The 19,058-nt window shown below is 49.1% G+C and overlaps 1 protein-coding gene across 1 annotated transcript in view; it reads left to right on the forward strand.

Moving 5' to 3' along the window:
- Window positions 1-19,058, forward strand: part of LOC103259866 (O-acyltransferase like protein-like) — an 89,563-nt gene that overhangs the window by 42,843 nt on the left and 27,662 nt on the right. Inside the window, 3 exon segments of the mRNA XM_021712066.1 lie at window positions 2,854-3,029; window positions 3,742-3,844; window positions 12,093-12,194. Of these exon segments, the coding sequence (XP_021567741.1) occupies window positions 2,854-3,029; window positions 3,742-3,844; window positions 12,093-12,194 (381 nt within the window).

Here is a 19,058-nt window from a genome sequence, read left to right on the forward strand (position 1 = left end):
TGCCGGAGTCCATAGGTCGAGGCTGCGGTGGCTGGGAGCGGCCACTGCACTGCAGTCTGGGCGACAGTGAGACTCCAACTCAAAAAAAAAAAAAAAGAAAAAGAGAAAGAAAAAGAAAAGGAAGGTGCCCACGTGATCTGCCATCTTTCCTGGGTGGCTTAGGGCCTCTGCACGTCCCTCTGCATGCTCGGTCACTTGCCGAAGCCGGAGAGGCCGCAGATGGATGACAGCATGAGCGCCAGCTGCCAAAACAAATTATTTGAAAGCACTGTCACAGTTAACGGGGCTCAAACTTTGGCATCAGAGTCATCTGGTGGACTTGTTATAGCACAGACTGCTGGGCTCTAGCCCAAAGATTCTGACTCAGTAGGGATGCAGTGGGCCTGGGAATGTGCATTTCTTTCTCTCTTTTTTTTGAGTTGAAGTTTCATTCTGTCGCCCAGGCTGGAGGGCAGTGGCACACTCACGGCCATCCCAGAGTCGACCTGCTGGACTCTGGGGATCCTTCTACCTCAGCCTTCCAAGTGGCTGGAACTACAGGCGTGCACTCCCATGCCCGGCTCATTTTTGGTTTATTGTAGAAACAGGTCTCTTCTGGATGCCCCGGCTGATCTCAAACCTGCGGACTCAGACAATCCACTCACCTCGGCTTCTCAAAGTGCTGGGATGACAGGCTGAGTCCCTGAGTCTGGCCAGGAATGTGCATTTCCCACAAGTTCCCAGGTGATGCAGAAGCTGCTGGCCTGGGGACCACGGGACTTTTTGAATGAGTGACCACATGCCTTGTTTCATCTAGTCTTCCCCATGTCCCTATGGTTTATAAATACTGTCCATTTACAAATGAGCAAATGGAAAGGAAATTAAATTTAAAAAAATAAAGGGAAACTCAGAAAGGTTGTCTTTTCTCTAGTCCAGTTATTTTCAGGAGACTTTATAAACCATGGATGGTTAAGTTCACCCAGGAGTAGAATTTAGATGGAAAAAAATAATAATAACATAATGTCCGGAGCACTTGCTGCCATGGTAGGCATCAAGCTGGACGTCTGACGTTGTTCTAGAATCGTCACAAGAATGCTGCCAAAAGCTATGCCCATTCTAACTGGGCTCGGTGACTCAGCCTGTAACCCCAGCACTTTGGAAGGCGGAGGTGAGTGGATTGCCTGAGCCCATGGGTTCGAGACCAGCTTGGGCAACTTGGTGAGACCTTGTCTTTACAATCAATCAAAAATTAGCCAGGTGTAGTAGCGCGCCCCTGTAGCTCTGGCTACTTGGAAGACTGAAGTGGAAGGATTGCCAGAGCCCAGCAGGTTGACGCTGGGTGGCCGTGAGTGTGCCACTGCACTCCAGCATGGGTGATAGAGTGAGACTCCAAATCAAAAAACATTAAAGAAAGCTATGCCCATTCTAAAAGTCAGGAAACTGAGGCTAGGGGAGGTTGAAGAGCCTGGCAGATCCTGGCAGAGGCAGGGTCTTGTTCTCTCCATCACACCACACGGCTTCTCAGGACAGGAAAAGCCAGGGACATCAGCTGGAGGAGCCTGCTGTTTGTACCATGTTCATTGCCAGTTTCTGGTGGGTGAAAATTCCTCTGAATGAAAAGGGTGAGTGTGGTGGCTTCAGGCAGAGACGCAAACATGGATGTATAACTTAAATGGAAAAGCTCGTATTGATGGTTAGAACTTCAAAATGTTAGCTAATTAAATTCTTCAATTTAAGAAACTGATTTAGATTTCCAGAGCTTGGTTATAAGCCAGATCTCGTTTGTGAATAAGTTTTAATTTTGCAAGCATTTCTTGGTGCCCCAGTGCCTAAGGTGCTGAGCTCTGTCTAGGAGAAAATCTGAGTCTCTTGGAGCTGGCTTGTGCTTTGGGGGTTCCTGCTTCACAATTCCAGCCACTAAATTGGCTCTCAGTACAGGTCAAATTACATTAAAAAAAATAAAGGAATAAATTAAGTACACGGTATTAATTTTTTTTTTTTTAAGTAACTGGAACTACAGGCATGTGCTACCACGCCCGGCTAATTTTTTGATTTATTGTAGAGACAAGGTCTCTCCAAGGCTATTGCCCAGGCTGTTCTCAAACCCAGAACAGGCAGTTGCTGGGCTCAGGCAATCCTTTTACCTCAGCCTCCCAAAGTGCTGGGATTATAGGCTTGAGCCACCACACCCGGCCATATGAACAACAATTCTTAAAGTGATAGGGCTTAAAACTGTGGCCCTGCTACGGGTTGGCTTCTCCTCCGAGGGATTAATACGCATTATCTCGTTTGCTCTTCATGATGATCCTGTGATTATAAGATCTATGCTGAATCCCATTTGGCAGCTGTGGAAACTTAAGACACAGAGAGATGATTTCACTTGCCCGAAGTCACAGAGCTAATACATGACAGCCAGGACAGAGCCAGGAATGTCTACCTCTAAGGCCTGCACCCTTAGCCACTGTGCCACTTGCCTCTCTGTGTTGTTACCTTGACCTACACTTGGGACGTGGTTGTAAGTGGCCCATTCTTGGGAGTGTACCCAGGGATGCCGCTTCAAGTGAAATGCTGGCTTTGTGGGTTATGGGCATTCTTCCTGATGTCTATATTCTTCTTCCCGTAACTCTTCACCAGACAGGACTCAGGTCAGGGGTTGGCACCTATGGGGCCTGAAGTCGGGGCAGTGTGTTCTGTGCAAGGCGTTGTGGGACACCGATCTCAAGTCAAATCTGTTAGGGGAAGTCAAGGTTCACAGGGAGGGAGATGGAGTAGGAAAGTCCACGGACAGATCAAGATGGCACCCTGGGGAGACCTGGGCCGAGCAGCCAGGGGTCAGAGTTGGAGAGCTCTCACTGGGGAGGGGTGTGTGGATAGGTCAGGGTTTCTAGATGCCGTGGCTCAGTGTTTTTCGTGGCAGAAGAATGTGCCGGCCATCTGGACTACAAAGACACCGGGAACCACCTGCCCTGCCCTGAATGGCATCCGCATCTTGAGTCTCCTCTGGATCGTCTCGGGACACACCAGTCAGCTGACCGCATGGCTGTCTTTGGGTGTGGAGAGTTAAAGGTCCCTTACTGTAGGAACGGTCGGGAAAGAGAGGCGCTTGGGTGTGGGGGGATCAAGTGGGACCATGGGACGTGAGGTTGGCAGCCTCCCCACTTCCTTCTGCTTCAGAACCGCAGCTCATGGGCTCCCACGAGTGAGCTTTCCAGGCCAGTGTCCAGTGGCACCCCCTAGAAATAAATCACACACCTGGCTACCAAGTGAATAGCGACACCTGGGTATTATGAACTCGCGTAATGCCATCTCCCTGAAAAACAGAGAAGCATCAACAAACATGGGCATTCACCTCAAATCGGTGTTGATACCCTCCTGAGGCACTCCTGTCCACAGCAGCTGTAATTTCTGAACAGGAGGCAAACCCAGATGCCAGAATTGAGGGGTGGGGCCCGTCCAGGGCAGGTTGAAGGAAGCTCTTGGGAGATCTGCACCCGTCCACAAACAGGTGATACAGCTACAGTCCAAAGGGACTGTGGCCATTGTGAGGACATAGGGAGTTTAAAGCTTGGATGGCAGCTGGGGGCCTCAGTTACCACCTTTTATTCCCATCTAAGTTCTCCTCCTAAGTGAATGACAGGGATGCTTAAAGCCCTCCCACTATGGCTGAAGGTTGAAGACGTTCCTCTTGCTTCTCCTGAAAAGAAAAATCAATGATTTTCTTCTATTAAACAGAAAGATGCTGCTTTTTTATGTTTGTTCCAGATAATGTGCTCGAATGGAAAACCAGAGTGCTAAAAAACCCACTGTACCTTTATGCTCGGAGCGGCCCATTCTATCTTGGGGTTGACACATTTTTCCTGATCAGGTAATAAGGTCAAACTCTGTTTTTGCTGCTGTTGTGCTTGTTGCTGTTTCTTTTGGGGTGTGTGTGTGTGTGTGTGTGTGTGTGTGTGTGTGTGTCATTCTCGCTTTAGTGAGACGAGCTGAATGGTCCACATTCATCTGCCTGGGCTTTTGCTCCGTCCGCTTGTAGGAGGTGTCTTGCTCACAGCGACTCTCCTCTTGTTAAATGAATTAGGATGGCTCTACCAAAGGGGCCTTTTACAAACGTCCAGTTTATTCTTCGAGATTGTTTATTTTCATGGTTCTCAAATTCTAATCCATGGACTGGTGCGGATTCATGAGGAAGTTTCTGCATCTCACTCTAGTGAAATGGGAAACATTTTTTAAATAGAGTGATTTATTTTTATTTTTTATTTTTGTTTTTTGAGTTGGAGTGTCACTCTTGTCACCCAGGCTGGAGTGCAGTGGCATGCTCACAGCTACCGCAGCCTCGACCTGCTAGGCTCCGGCGATCCGTCTGCCTCAGCCTTCCAAGTAGCTGGAACTATAGATCCATGCTATCACGCCCTACTAGTTTTTGTGAATTATTGTAGAGACAAGGTCTCACCAAGTTGCCCAGGCTGGTCTCAAACCCCCGGTCTCAGGCAATCCTCTTGCCTTGGCCTCCCAAAGTGTGGGGGTTACAGGCTGAGCCACCACGCCTGTTCAAGTGATTTTTTTTTTGACTTGGAGTCTCTCACTCTGTTGCCCAGGCTGGAGTGCAGTGGCATGCTCACGGCCACTGCAGCCTCCACCTGCTGGGCTCAGGCGATCCTTCCACCTTAGCCTTCCAAGTAGCTGGAACTACAGGCACGCACCACCATGCTCAGCTAATTTTTTGATTTATTGTAGAGATGAGGTCTCACCAAGTTGCCCAGGCTTGTCTTGAACCCGTGGGCTCAGGCAAGCTTCTCACCTCAGCCTCCCAAAGTGCTGGGATTATAGGCGTGAGCCACTGCCCCCGGCCTGAGTGATGTTTTTTAAAATTATGCTTGTTTGTATTACTATTAAGAGTTATCTTTTTAAAATTGTTTGGCAAATATCACGCATTGTGCTAAGTACTCTGAAGCAGTGTCTTGTGTAATTCTCATGAAAAACTCTGTTTTGTCTTTCTTTTTTTATTGAGGTGAAATTCACTAACATAAAATTAACCGCTCTGTAAAATCCAGTGGCATTTAGTGCATTTGCAATGTGGTACCTCTATCTAGTTCCAAAATATTCATTACTCTAAAGAAAACCCCACCCCCACTAACCCCTTACTCCCCACTTTCTCCTCCCCGCAGTTCCTGGAAGCTAGACATCTGCTTTGCTTTCCATCTCTGTGACTCTCTCCAACCTAGATGTGTCCTATACATGGAATCAGATGACATGTGGCCTTTTGTACCTGGCTTCTTTCACTTAGCGTGATGTTTCTGAGGTTCATCCATGTTGTAGCAAGTATCGATACTTTATTTCTTTTTATGGATGAGGAATGCGCCGCAGAATTCTCATTTAAAGATAAGGAAATTGGGACAGAGGGACATAGTCCTGGTGGTCCCGGATTCATACCCAGCCGGCCTGACTCTGGGATCCATGCTTTGAGCCACTGGGCTGTTCTGTCTCTACCTCTTTGAGGTGGAATATCCCTTCCTTCTCAAAGGGATGGTGACTTGTAGATGGTGGTGTACAGCCTTCCAACCACCATTTATTGACTGTCTCTTTGTCAGGCATTGTTCTATGCCTTGAGGTTTCACTCATGGGTGAAACAAATGAGGCTCTCTCATGGTGCCTCCATTAGTGGTGTGTGTGCATATGTGTGTGTGTGTGTGGGGGGCAATGCCTGAGCCCGCGGGTTCGAGACCCGCCTGGGCAACTTGGCGTGACCTCATCTCTACAATAAAGTCAACAAAAAAATCAGCCGGGCGTGGTAGCACGCGCCTGTAGTTCCAGCTACTTGGAAGGCTGAGGCAGAAGGATCGCCAGAGCCCAGCAGGTCGAGGCTGTGGTGGCCGGGAGCGGCCACTGCACTCCAGTCTGGGTGACAGAATGAGACTCCAACTCAAAAAAACCCCCAAAACAAAAAACAAATAAACAAGAAGCAATCTGATAGTAGAAAATGTCAGGAAAGAAATAGAACAGGGGGCTGGGAAAAAGACACCCGGTAGCTATTGAGACCAGTTTTGGGAAGGCTTGTCTGATGAGATGCTTTTGCTGTGAAGACCTGAATGGCGAGAAGGAGCCAGCCATGGGAAGACCTGGGATGGGAAAAGCTCAAGCAGGGGGCTTGACTAGTGCTGCAGTGCTAAGAGGAGAGAAGGAGCCTTGTTAAGGAGCAGAAGGAAGACTGAAGCATCGTGAAGGTGAGGAAGAGTAGGGGACGATGACGGCAGGAGGAACGAATGGGACGGACCAGGGAGGACCCAGCTGCCCTTCTTAGGTTCCATGTTCACCCAGGAGCCGCAGCGATCGCTTCTCAAAGAAGTCAGATCACAGGTCTGTAAATGATTATTTGCAAGTCCATGACGTTCAAAAGTGTATGAACCACAGGGTTAGGAGCTAGCTCCCACGCTGGGCAGAGCAATAGTGAGGGATTACTAATTGCCATCTGTTTCTGCAACACTCATATCCTGAATATCTCGGCAGCTTGCTTCCTCTTCTCTTTCAAGCTTCTACTCAGGTCGGAGACTGGGGACCGGGAAGTCGGGAGAAGGAAGCCCTTCAAGAGGAAGGGGCTGTGGTCGGCAGGGACCAAGGTCTTGGGAGTTGATCATGCTAAGTGATGGATTTGGTAGCTGGAGGCTTTTGGTGACTCTCCCAGGACTGCTCTTTTAAGACGATTGGCTGTTAAAGAGGGAAAAGAAACAGAGTGGGCCCGCACGGTTTTGGGAGGGACAAAGAGAAGCCATTTAACCAGGGGCCCCCACCCCTGGGTCACACAGCAGGAGGTGAGCGGTGGGCGAGTGAGCAAAGCTTCATCTGTGTTTACAGCTGCTCTCTATCGCTGGCACGACCGCCTGAGCTCCGTCTCCTGGGAGATCAGCAGAGGCGTTAGCGTCTCATCAGAGTGAGCTGCACATGCGAGGGATCTAGGTTGTGAGCTCTTTGTGAGACTCTAATGCCTGATGATCTGAGGTGGTGCTGATGCCAGCGGGGGAGGTGGCTGCAAATACAGATTATATTAGCGGTGAGGTTTGACTGCACATCCCATCCCCTCATCCGAGGAAAAATTGTCCTCCATGAAACTGGTCCCCGAGGCCAAAAAGGTTGGGAACTGTTGGTTAACCCTTTCCCCACTGCCCCGAGGATTCTCACCAGCAGGGCTTGCGGCAGCAGCGTTTACCCTGAGATAACGATAACTTGCAGATTACAACTTACCCTCAGAGTTTGCCATGAAATATCTCGCTTTTGTTTTCTCATTGCTTTAGTATATCAAGAGTCTTTAGAAACAAATGACATCATTCTACCTATAGCATTATGGTTTTTTGTTTTTGTTTTTTTTTTTGAGTGGGAGTCTCACTCTGTCGCCCAGGCTGGAGTGAGGTGGCATGCTTACGGCCACCACAGCCTCGACCTGCTGGGCTCTGGCGATCCTTCCACCTCAGCCTTCCAAGTAGCTGGATCTACAGGTGCACGCTACCACGCCCAGCAAATTTTTTTATTTGTTGTAGAGATGAGGTCTCGTCAAGTTGCCCAGGCTGTTCTTGAACCGGTGGGCTCAGGCAATCCTCTTGCCTTGGCCTCCCAAAGTGCTGGGTTTACAAGTTTGAGTCACTGTGCCTGCCCCATTTTTTTTTTTTTTTTTTGAGTCTGAATCTCACTCTGTCGCCCAAGCTGGAGTGCAGTGGCATGCTTATGGCTATGGCAGCCTTGACCTGCTGGGCTCAGGCAATCCTTCTGCCTCAGCCTTCCAAGTAACTGGAACTACAAATGCGTGCTCCCATGCCCGACTAATTTTGTTTATTTATTCTAGAGACTAAGTCTCACCGAGTTGCCCAGGCTGGTCTCAAACCTCTAGGCTCAGGCAATCCTCTCAACTCTACCTCCCAAAGTGCTGGGATTTTTGGTGCGAGCCACCAAACCTGGCCAATAGATGCTACTTTTGATTGATTTGATTGGCGTCTATCTCTCTCCAGTGGAATGTAAGGCAAGATTTTTTTCCCATAAGTTCTTGTTGAGATGAATGGCAGCTGTTTAACCTTAAGACTCTGGTGTGATAGTTTCCTGAGGTACTGCAGAGCCCGCAGGTGCAGAAGGAACTGAGACTCATCTATGAGGGCGACAGTGCATGCTAGGAAGTGGCCGTGGTGACATCAGAGTAACCCAGACAGGCAAGGGTCAGAGTCCATGGTCTGCAGCAAACCCAGATACGGGAACCGCCGTTATTTGTAGTTTTTACCATCTGAGAAAACTACAACTAACACAAAGATGACATATCGCACACCTGGGTTGGTCTGGGGCCAGGGAGTGCTGTGCCTTATGCACCAGGCATTCCGAGACCATGTGCCTAGGTGTCACCGAGGCGAAACCCGTGTGCAGATCTGGGTGGGTCCCTGGAAGGATGGGGAGTTCTGCTCACGGGGCAGCAAAGACCGGAACTCTGTCCTGCAGGGGGAACTAGGGAGAACAAGGCACAAAAGACACCATCTGCTGGGATGGAACTGTTCCAGGCTCTGGGCAAGGACGGAGCAGGAGGGCTGGAACCCAAACCAAAACTCACTCTGGAGACGAGGGCAGCTGCCACTTGGAGGGAAGGAGGGAGGGCACGCGAGGCCACGGGTCGTCCCTGGGCCGTCATTGCGAACTTGAGACAGCTGAGAAGCCACTGGGCCAGCCCTGAGGGCTCTAAAACACGGACCAAGGCCGCCGAAATACCGAAAACGACAAATAACGTAAAGACGACGTATCGCGCACCTGGGTTGGTCTGGGACCAGGGAGTGCTGTGCCTTATGTCAGGGGTTCCCAGTGCACCCGAAATTGGGTAGAAATGCAGATTCTTGGGCCTCACTCCAGATCCTCTGAATCAGACTCTCTGGAAGTGGGACCAGGAATCTAGGCTGTCGTAGGTTCTCCAGGTAGTACTGATGTCTGAGAAGCTGTGTGTGAGCCCAGGCGGGAAGAGCCGAGGCCAGCAGAGGTAAGGAAAGCCAGATAGATCCCACCATCAGAAAGACAAAGAAATCGTTTTCTTTTTCCTTTGAGTCAGAGTCTCACTCTGTCGCACAGGCTGGAGTGCAGTGGCACAATCACAATCATGGCTCACCTCAGCCTTGATCTCTTGGGCTCAGGCAATCCTTCTGCCTCAGCCTCCCAAGTAACTGGAACTACAGGCACACACCACCATGCCCGGCTAATTTTTTTAATTTTTATTTTTTAATTTATTTATTTTTAATTAATTTATTTATTTTTGAGTTGGAGTCTCGCTCTGTCGCCCAGACTGGAGTGCAGTGGCATGCTCCCGGCCACCGCAGCCTCGAGCTGCTGGGCTCCGGCGATCCTTCCGCCTCAGCCTACCGAGTAGCCGGAATTATAGGCATGTGCTACCAGGCCCGGCTGATTTTTTATTTATTGTAGAGATGAGGTCTTCGCCAAGTTGCCAGGTGGGTCTCGAACCCCTGGGCTCAGGCAATCCACTCACCTCAGCCTCCCAAAGCACGGGATTACAGGCTGAGCCACCAAGCCTGGCAATTTTTATTTTTATAGAGATATGGCCTCGCTATGTTGTCTAGGCTGGTCTCGAACTCCTGGGCTCACATGATTCTCCTGCCTCTGCCTCCCAACGTGCTGGGATTACAGGTGTGAGCCACCACGCCTGGCCCAGTTTTCTTTTTTCCTTATCTCTATTTGCTTCCTTTTCTCACTGCCAGTCTCCATGGCTGCCTTTTTTCCCCCTTCAATTTGTATTGCTTTACAAGGTACACATATCATTTATTTAAAACCATCTTTTGAGCAGTGGAACTATTACTAGTAGTGATACCTGGCATTGTCATTGTGCTAAGAGCTTGAAATCTTTTATCCGGCGCAAGTCTCACAATAAACCCACGAAGCTGGTACCAATCTCATCCCCATTTTTACGGATGAGAAACTTGATGTTCCGAAATGAAGTCACTTGCCCAAGTCTACTCGGCTAGTAAGGTTAGATTAGAGCGTAATATAGTCTGTTTCACACAGAAACCACGTCTTCACCACCATGTCACTGATGTGTACATAGTAAAACCCAGGCCTTGTGACTGTCTTTAAGAAGAGCTAGTTGGTGGGTGTTATGACATCTTTTCTCTTCTCTCAGGCTGTCTTCTTCATTTCTGGTGTGTGGTCTTCTCTGTCTCAGTGTGTTCAGGTCTCTGGGTCTTAGCAACGAGCGAACTTGCTCAGAGACGGTTTCCCTGCCAGTCTTTCTCGGTGCCCTCCCCTCTGACCTTGATGGCTGGACGGTCGCACACACAGCGAGGCCAGGCTTTGCCTAGCAACCGCGCGGGCGGAGGGGCACCCAGCAACTCAGAAAAGACAGCCCGATTTGACCTTTCCCGACATGAAGAGGAGGCCAGAATCAGAACTGGCAGCCCGCTTGTTCCTCTTAGCATTCTCTTTTAGATGTCTCTATAAGTTTCGTCCCCATTCTAATGAGTCCAGCGTGCTGCTTTTCAAAGAAAAATCTGGCAAGCAGAGAATAAAGACATTCCCTGATCCCTTCCAGTCCTGCCCAGCACACACAGCTTTGTTTTATAACAGGAAGTACATTTGCTCCTTAGGGAAGCACCCACAGGGATCACTGGTCTAAGTGTCAAAAGGTTGGGAAACTCACAGACTTGCTGACCATCCAGTTATCACCGAGGCATAACCTTGGTTTTCTTTAGCTGAAACTTCTGGGTGATGAACTTGTCATTAGGATATGTTGGTTGAGAATTCTGTGATCTTGCCAGGTGTGGTGGCTCATACCTGTAATCCCAGCACTTTGGGAGGTGAGAGCCGGAGGATTACCTGAGCTCAGGAGTTCGAGACCAGCCTGGGCAACATAGCAAGATCTTATCTCTACCAAAAAAAAAAAAAAAGAATTAGTTGGGCGTGGTGGTGCAAGCCTGTAGTCCAGCTACTTGGAAGACTGAGACAGAAGGATCTCCTGAGTCAAGTAGGTCAAGGCTGTGGTGGTTGTGTGCATGCCACTGCACTCCAGCCTGGGCAACGGAGCTAGACTCTGACCAAAGGAAAAAAAAAAAAAAAAGCTGTGATCTTGAGGCTGGACATAGTGGCTCATACCTGGAATCCCAGAATTTTGGGAGGCCGAGGTGGAAGGATTGCTTGAGCCCTGTTCGAGACCAGCCTGGGTAACATAGTGAGACCTCATCTCTACAAAAATTTTAAAAATTAGCCAGGCATGTGGTATGTGTCTATGATCCCAGCTACTTGGAAGGCTGAGGTGGAGGAATCATCTGCACTCAGGATGTTGAGACTGTATGAGCTGTGATCATGCCACTGCTCTCTAGCCTGGGCAAAAAGAAAAAAAAAAAGAATTCTGTGATCTTGGGCAACCCACTTAATTAATTATATTTGAGTCTCACTTTCCTTGTTAGGGAAGCAGAACGACAACATCTTCCCTTTTACCTAATAAGGTAAAGTTTCTTCATCTATTCCATCATTCACTCAACAAACATTTATTGCAAAGTAGCTTGGTATGGCCGGAGAGGCAAAAGCAATTTCATTACTAAAGTGCTTTGAAAATGACATGCTGTCTCAGGAATGGACGGCCTTGTTGTTATTATTTCAAAAGACCCATGTGGTAGTCATTAGCATCACTTGCCAAATATTTCTGTCTCTCTACCCTCCAGGCACTTGACAACATTCCCCTGCCCGGCACCCGTGTGGTTGGATTCTGACCAAGTGGTACCTGGTACTGCCATTATGCTTAGTATTTTAAATTGTTACGCTAAGAACTTTAAGCATGTCTCTTTACGTGAGAGTGTTTTGGATTAGGTTTGAGACCCTCCAGAACTCATTTGTCCTTTTCCACGATCACTGGTGAACTTTCAGATGGTGGCTGCTCTATCTGCCTGGGTCCCACCCTGAGGAAGTCACTGGACCCAAGGTGACCAGTCCTGGGCACGTAACACTGGCAAGAGCAAAATGATTGTGTTAAGACTTGAAGGTGCTTTGTTACTGCAACATAATGTATTCTATCCTAATTGAGACCACCAAATTAACAACCAATGAGCTGTATTATTGATAGGTAATTCCTGTAACCATTCTTTTTTTCCTTCTAGTGGTTGGTTAAGTGCAAGGTCGTTTTTAAAGATACATCAGAATTCAGAAGAAGGAATAACCCGTAAGGTCATACGCAGATACTTCTTCAGTCGCCTGATAAGGTAGGTTTACTTATATAATTTCTCAACTCCTTACTGCTACGTAGTCATTTGTTATTTTTCAGTCTTTAACCCTCTTTTGAAAGAACTTCCAAGGCTGGGCTCTATGGCTCAGCCTGAAATCTCAGCACTTTGGGAGGCTGAGGCGAGTGAATTGCTTGAGCCCATGGGTTTGAGACCAGCCCAGGCAACTTGGCAAGAACTCATCGCTACAGTAAATAAATTTAAAAAAATTAGTTGGGTGTGGTAGCGCACCCCTATAGTTCCAGCTACTTGGGAGTCTGAGGTGGAAGGATTGCCTGAGCCCAGCAGGTCGACCCTGGGGTGGCCGTGAGCATACCACTGTACTCCAGTCTGGGCAATGGAGTGAGACTCCAACTCAAAAAAAAGAAAAAAAAAAAGAACTTCCCAAGAAAAATAAGCAGAGAAATAGTTTTCCTTCTTAAGTACAGTTGAGTTTTGCTGACTTAGTATGGTTCAAATTCTATTAGAAAAATTTTGGTGAAAACTGGTATCTTCCAGAGGCAAAAAACATCTTTATTCCTGAGCTGATGGGCAGCAGATTTCAATAAATGTGCTGTGAGATTTCCAGGGCATCTATACTCAACTGGAGAATTTGTCTGCAAATGAGAAGTCATTGGAGCCTCACATCCGAGCACTAATGGTAGTGACAAAAATAAAATCAAGGCCGGCTGCAGTGGCTCATGCCCGTCATCCCAGCCTTTTGGGAGGCCAAGGCGAGAGGTTTGCCTGAGTCCAGGGGTTCGTAACCAACCTGGGCAACTTGGCGAGACCTTGTCTCTATGATAACCCAAATATTTAGCTGGGTGTGGTGGCACTCGCCTGTAGTTCCAGCTACTTGGAAGACTGAGGCAGAAAGAAGGATCATCTGAGCCCAGCAGGTCGAGGCAGAGGTGGCCATGAGCGTGCCACTGCACTCCAGCCTGGGCAACGGAGTGAGACTCCAATTCAAAAAAATATATTAATTAAAATAAAATAAAATAAAATCAGACACGACCAAGGAAGGAGCTTGGTCAAAGCTTAGGACAAAGGTCATTCTGCCGAAAGGAAGGCAGGCAGGGTGGTAGTTTGGTTGGTGGAAGCAGAGGAGATTTAAACACTGGGGCAGAATGCGGATTCAGTTAAAGCAAGAGTGACAGTGATGGAATGAGATAGTTGGAAACAAGGGATAACAGCCTAGGTCATCCAACTGTTCTGTTTATACTTTTATTTTCTATTTTGGGGGGTATTTTTTCCTTTATTTCAATAGCTGTAGGGGGCATAATTAGTTGCCTTTTTTTTTTTTTTTGAGTAAGAGTCTCACTCTGTCGCCCAGGCGGGAGTGCAGTGGCATGCCCATGGCCATCCAGACTTGAGCTGCTGAGCTCAGGTGATCTTTCCCCTATAGCCTTCCAAGTAGCTAGAACCACAGTCCTCTTAAGTGAGGAAACCTGATTTAATTCAAGGTGCTGGTCTAATTCCAACCCTGCTACACCCATTCCCTGTGTGCTTTGTAAAGTAATAGGAGCTTTGACTTTCTTGAATTTTTTTGAGTTGGAGTCTCACTCTGTTGCCCAGGCTGGAGGACAGGGGCACATTCACGGCCACTGCAGCCTTGATCTGCTGGGCTCAGGTGATCCTTCTGCCTCAGCCTTCCAAGTAGCTGGAACTACAGGTGCGCTATCACGATCGGCTAATATTTTTGATTTATTGTAGAGACTATGGTAGGATCCTTTACAGAGAGACGGAGCACCAAGACTTCTTTGTCAGGAAGCAGTGTTTATTCATGCCGGCACTGGCCCAGCGGATTCACATCCAAAGGCTGAGCCCTGAACACAGCAGGACGTTGCCTTATATTACATTTTACCCCCTTTGTCCCCCTTATATGGCAACCTGCATTTGGAGTGGGTACTTTATGGCACAGGGTCATAACAGGGTTATGCATGTGCACTTGTACATTGACTATGCCACATTACTTTCTCTTTGCTTTGGGAAGGCTCTTACCACAAGACACAGTTTTGCCATGTTACCCAGGCTGGTCTTGAACCCCTGGGCTCAGGCAACCCTCCTGCCTCTGCCTCCCAAAGTGCTGGGATTACAGGTATGAGCCACTGCACCCAGTGACAAATAGCTTTTGGTCGCATAGTTGCAATGTACGGAGGTGAAGAAGTCTGGGCTTTAAGTGTTCCCACCACTGCCACCTGAGCACATTGTACCTGACAGGTGATTTTTTTTGGTCACTCCACCTCTTTGTTTATGCATTTTCTATATCCTGGCTATTTGCTGAGCTGGAAGCCCGTGCTCCTAGCCCATACCCATCTCGTTACAGCACACTGTTCCAAGATAGGGAGTGTTGAAACAGTCTTCGGGTCTAGGGAGATGGAGTGGACAAGCGCAGACTCAGGAGCTTGCACTCTGGCTCGATCACTTTCCAGCTGTGTGACTTTTGGGGAGTGTCTTAACTTTTCTGTGCTTGGGTTTTCTCATCTCTAAAATGAGAATAATGGTACTTACCTTGTAGGACTCTTGTGAGGATGATATGTATAATGAGATAATGTATGTCAAGAACTTGGACAAGTGCTTGACACATAGTAAGCCCTAGGTAAGTAGAATCAATCATGATTACTGTCGTTGTTATTTGTACCTTTTAGCTTTTCCTTCAAATAGGTTAAGAAGGAAGATGAAGCTGGTCACAGTGATTCCCACCTGTAATCCCAGCCCTTTGGGAGGCTGAGGCAAGAGGACTGCTTGAGTCCAGGGGTTCGACACCAGCCTGGGCAACTTGGTATGACCTTGTCTCTACAATCAATCAAAAAATTAGTTAGGTGTGGTGGTGCAAACCTGTAGTTACAGCTACTTGGGAGGCTGAGCTGGAAGGATCATCTGAGCCCAGCAGGTTGAGGCTGCAGTGGCTGTGAGCATGACACTGCACTCCAGCCTGAGTGACTGAGACTCTGACAAAAAAAACAAAAAACAAAAAACGACTGAGAACAAGCTAAGGCACAGATCTTTGTCAATTTCTTTTCACTGTGGTCTTAGTGCTTTCTTCCAAGTTTAACCACGTCGAGCCCTTCTCCTTGGAAGGACAGAATGCTCATTCTTTCAATACCTTGGGTGCATGACCTTGGCTTAAGCAGTCTGTCATGCCCCAAGGTTTTCTGGCGGAGAGGGACCGATATATAGGCTGAGGGTTCATGGCGACACATGCTAAGATGGCTTAGGTGGAGAATGGGGCAGGGGATCCAATGGTATGGTGGGTTCTGCTTGTGAAGTCTGCTTCAGAGTAAAAGTCTGGACCTGTGGATTGAGGAGAGAGGAGTGTTTTCCCAGGCAGCTGGAGAGAAAGTGGTGGGGGTGGGAGAAGCACGGGCTGGGAATGGGTAGTGGGGACCCAGGCTTTGCCGGGTGAGACGGAGGTCAGGGCCCCCATGAGTCGGTTATTGCAACATCTGGGTGGGAGAGCAGGGTTTGGATGGTGGTTGGCAGAGGGAGTGGAGAGAGCCGAAATCAAGGGCTCTAGAGTTTTCCAGCGTGAGCAACACAGCGAGCGGATGGTGTTGGCGTTCTTGAGCTGGGGAGCTCTAGGGCATGGCAGGTCAGAATGGGAGGCAGAGATGGAAGTCCAACCTGGGACAAAACTTGGTTGAAAATGGAGGCAAGTGGCACCAACCCACAGCTTGAATAACAACCCTAGTTAAAAAGGCATCGTGCTTCCAGCCATTTTGATGTCCTCACGTGTGCTGGCGTGTCTCGCTGAAAGTACTCGACTGGGCCTTGTTATTTGCCTACTGACCTCTAAGAGGACTGGGGGTGAGACCGTCTGTTCACTCCCTCATTCTGCATCCATCGGAGGCCTCCTATGTGCTAGGCACTGTCCTAAGCCCTGAGGATTCAGGGTTTTGTGTGTGTGTATTTTCGGAGACAGGGTCTCACTTTGTCTCCCAGGCTGGAGGGCAGTGGTACAATCATAGCTAACTGTAGGCTTACAATCTTGAACGCAAGTGATCCTCCTGCCTCAGCCTCCCGAGTAGCTAGGACTACAGGTGTGTGGCACCACGCCTGCCTAATTTTTAAAATTGTTTGTAGAGATAGGGGTCTCACTAGATTGCCCGGGCTGATCTAGAACTCCTGGGCTCAATCAATCCTCCCATCTTAGCCTCCCAAAGTGCTGAGATTACATATGGACCACTAAGCCTGCCCTCAGCATTTTAATAATCCCTGCGGAAGTGTCTTCCAACATAGAGGTTACATTTCAGTGAACAGAGGCAGACAACAAACAAATGAACAGGCCCCCTGAAGTGACAGCAGGGAAATAAATGTCTGATAGCCCAGGGAGCATAAGTGCCACAAAGTCATGCTTTGGAGAAGGGAGCAAGGTGAAGGCTTCCTCGGCAAGGGTCGTCAGGAAGGTGACTTTTGGCCAGGATGGTGAAGGAGGTAAAGAAATGTTCTAAGCAAGGAAAATGCTGTAGGGAAGAATGGTCCACGCAGGGAGGACCGAGGTGCCAAGGTTCCGGGAAGAGAGCTAGGTGGGTGTGCCTTAGGACCCTCATGGAGCCCGAAGGTGCCTTGGAGTGGAGTGAGGTCAGAGGGACAGGGGGTGTTGATGGCCCGGTGGCTTCCCTGCTATTCTGAGACAGAGGCTCTGGAGGATTCCAGCAGAGAATGGCCTCTCCCAAAACTCACTCTGTGCAGGGCAGATGGCGGGAGACAATATGGGAACTATTTCCGGTTGTAGGAAAACCCCAAACCCAGCTTCCAGGGGTGTGTCAGGACAGAGATGATCTAATAAGAAGAGAGTAGACGTCCTGGAGCCCCAGAACTGCCTGGTTATTTCAACAAGGGTCCCACATTTAAAAAATGAGAGCGTTCAGGCCGGGCGTGGTGGCTTGCGCCTATAATCCCAGCACTTTGGGAGGCCGAGGTGAGAGGATTGCCTGAACCCACGGTTTGAAGACCAGCCTGGGCAACTTGGCGAGACCCCATCTCTACAATAAATAAAAAACTAGCCGGGCGTGGTGGCATGTGCCTGTAGTTCCAGCTACTTGGAAGGCTGAGGCGGAAGGATTGCCTGGGCCCAGCAGGTCGAGGCTGCGGTGGCTAGGAGTATGCCACTGCCCTCCATCCTGGGTGACAGAGTGAGACTTCTACTCAAAAAAAAAAAAAAATTAGAGTGTTCTTTTCATAGCTTGTAATTAAAATGTCTGACGATAGCAGAAAGTTATAACTAAAATAAAAGATCCCCCTTCCAGTCTCACACCACAAAGGACCCTGCTGTTAACAGTTTCTTATGAATTCTTGCAGAAACTTTTCCTGTATTTATAAGCGTTATTCCCTTCCCGGCCCCCCTATCCCATTCCCCCCCCATAGAATTGTATTATATGTCTTGCCACTTACAAATGACATTTTTTTTTTTGAGTCGGAGTCTCACTCCATCATCCAGGATGGAGTGCAGTGGCACAATCACGGCCACCCCAGTGTCAGCCTACTGTGCTCTGGCGATCCTTCTGCCTCATTCTTACAAGTATCCAGAACGACAGGCGTGCAGTATCGCACCTGGCTAATTTTTTGATTTATTGTAGAGATGAGGTCTCGCTGCCTGGGCGGGTCTCGAACCCACGGGCTCAGGCAATCCACTCACCTCAGCCTCCCAAAGGTGCGGGATGACAGGCTGAGCCACCAAGCCCGGCTCAAACTGTTTTCTTACTGGATTCTCAAAACAATTTTAGGTTGCAGGAATCTTCTTTTCCCTTTTTTGGAAAGTCATAGGATTTTCTCAGTATGAAAAGTTTAGACTAAACTAGAACTCCCAGAGCTAGAATTTCTTGTTCTTTCCCGGTAACTTTTCTTGTTTTTATTTATTCATTTATTTTGAATTGGAGCCTCACTCCGTGGCCCGGGCTAGAGTGCAGCGGCATGCTCACCGCCACCCCAGTGTCGACCTGCCAGGCTCCGGCGATCCTTCTGCCTCAGTCTTCCAAGTAGCCAGAACTACAGGCGTGCTCTACCACGCCCAGCCAATGTTTTGATTTGCCATAGAGACGAGGTCTTGCCAAGTTGCCTGGGCTGGTCTCGAACCCGTGGGCTCAGGCAATCCACCGGCCTCAGCCTCCCAAAGTGCTGGGATGACAGGCTGAACCACCGAGCCTGGCCCTGGTAGTTTTTCTACTCAAGGTGTGGCACTCCCCAGCCACCTCAGCCCCGGCCTAGCCAAAGTCCATCTATGTCCCTCCCAGTTTCCATCTGTCACCCAGGCCCATTGGCTCAGCACTTGCCTTTTAACAAGCGCCCAGGGGAGGGGGAGACGCCGGGGGTGGAGGACTCTATGAGCAGTGCTCTCTTCTGGTGACATTTGACTTGAGCGCTGCTTCTGAGGGAGCAGGAGCTCACTTGGTCTTCCAGGAAGGGGATGGCAACGGATGAGGGGAGGGGAGGCCGGGGAGGCGGGGCCAGAGGCCTGCGGGGACAGCTGCAGAACGAGGTCAGGTGGCTCACGTGGCAGGACCCAGGACCCCGGGAGGTTGTCATCGGAGCAAATGTGCAGGTTAGCTGATCTGGGAAGTTGTGCCTCGGACATACTGGTCAGCAAGCCCGCCCCTCCTTCCTAGAGAGTCCAATGCTCTCCTGCCCACCGGACACTATGTGGGATGTTATCATTGCAAGGGAGGACAGGAAACCGACATGTCTGTGTCCCGGGGTGCAGACCGGCGACTCAGTTGGGGGTGAGTCTCTACGGGGAGGTGCTCTGTGTCCCCCCGGTTTCCATCTGTCAGCCCCACTCAGGCCCTCACCCCCTCAATCAGATGTTTGGAGGTGCTGCTGGCCACTTGTTCTGCCCTCGTTTTATTGTTAATCTTTTTTTTTTTT

Source organism: Carlito syrichta, unplaced genomic scaffold (assembly GCF_000164805.1).
Source record: "Carlito syrichta isolate Samal-C Ts95f unplaced genomic scaffold, Tarsius_syrichta-2.0.1 Scaffold303038, whole genome shotgun sequence".
Lineage (NCBI taxonomy): Eukaryota > Metazoa > Chordata > Mammalia > Primates > Tarsiidae > Carlito > Carlito syrichta.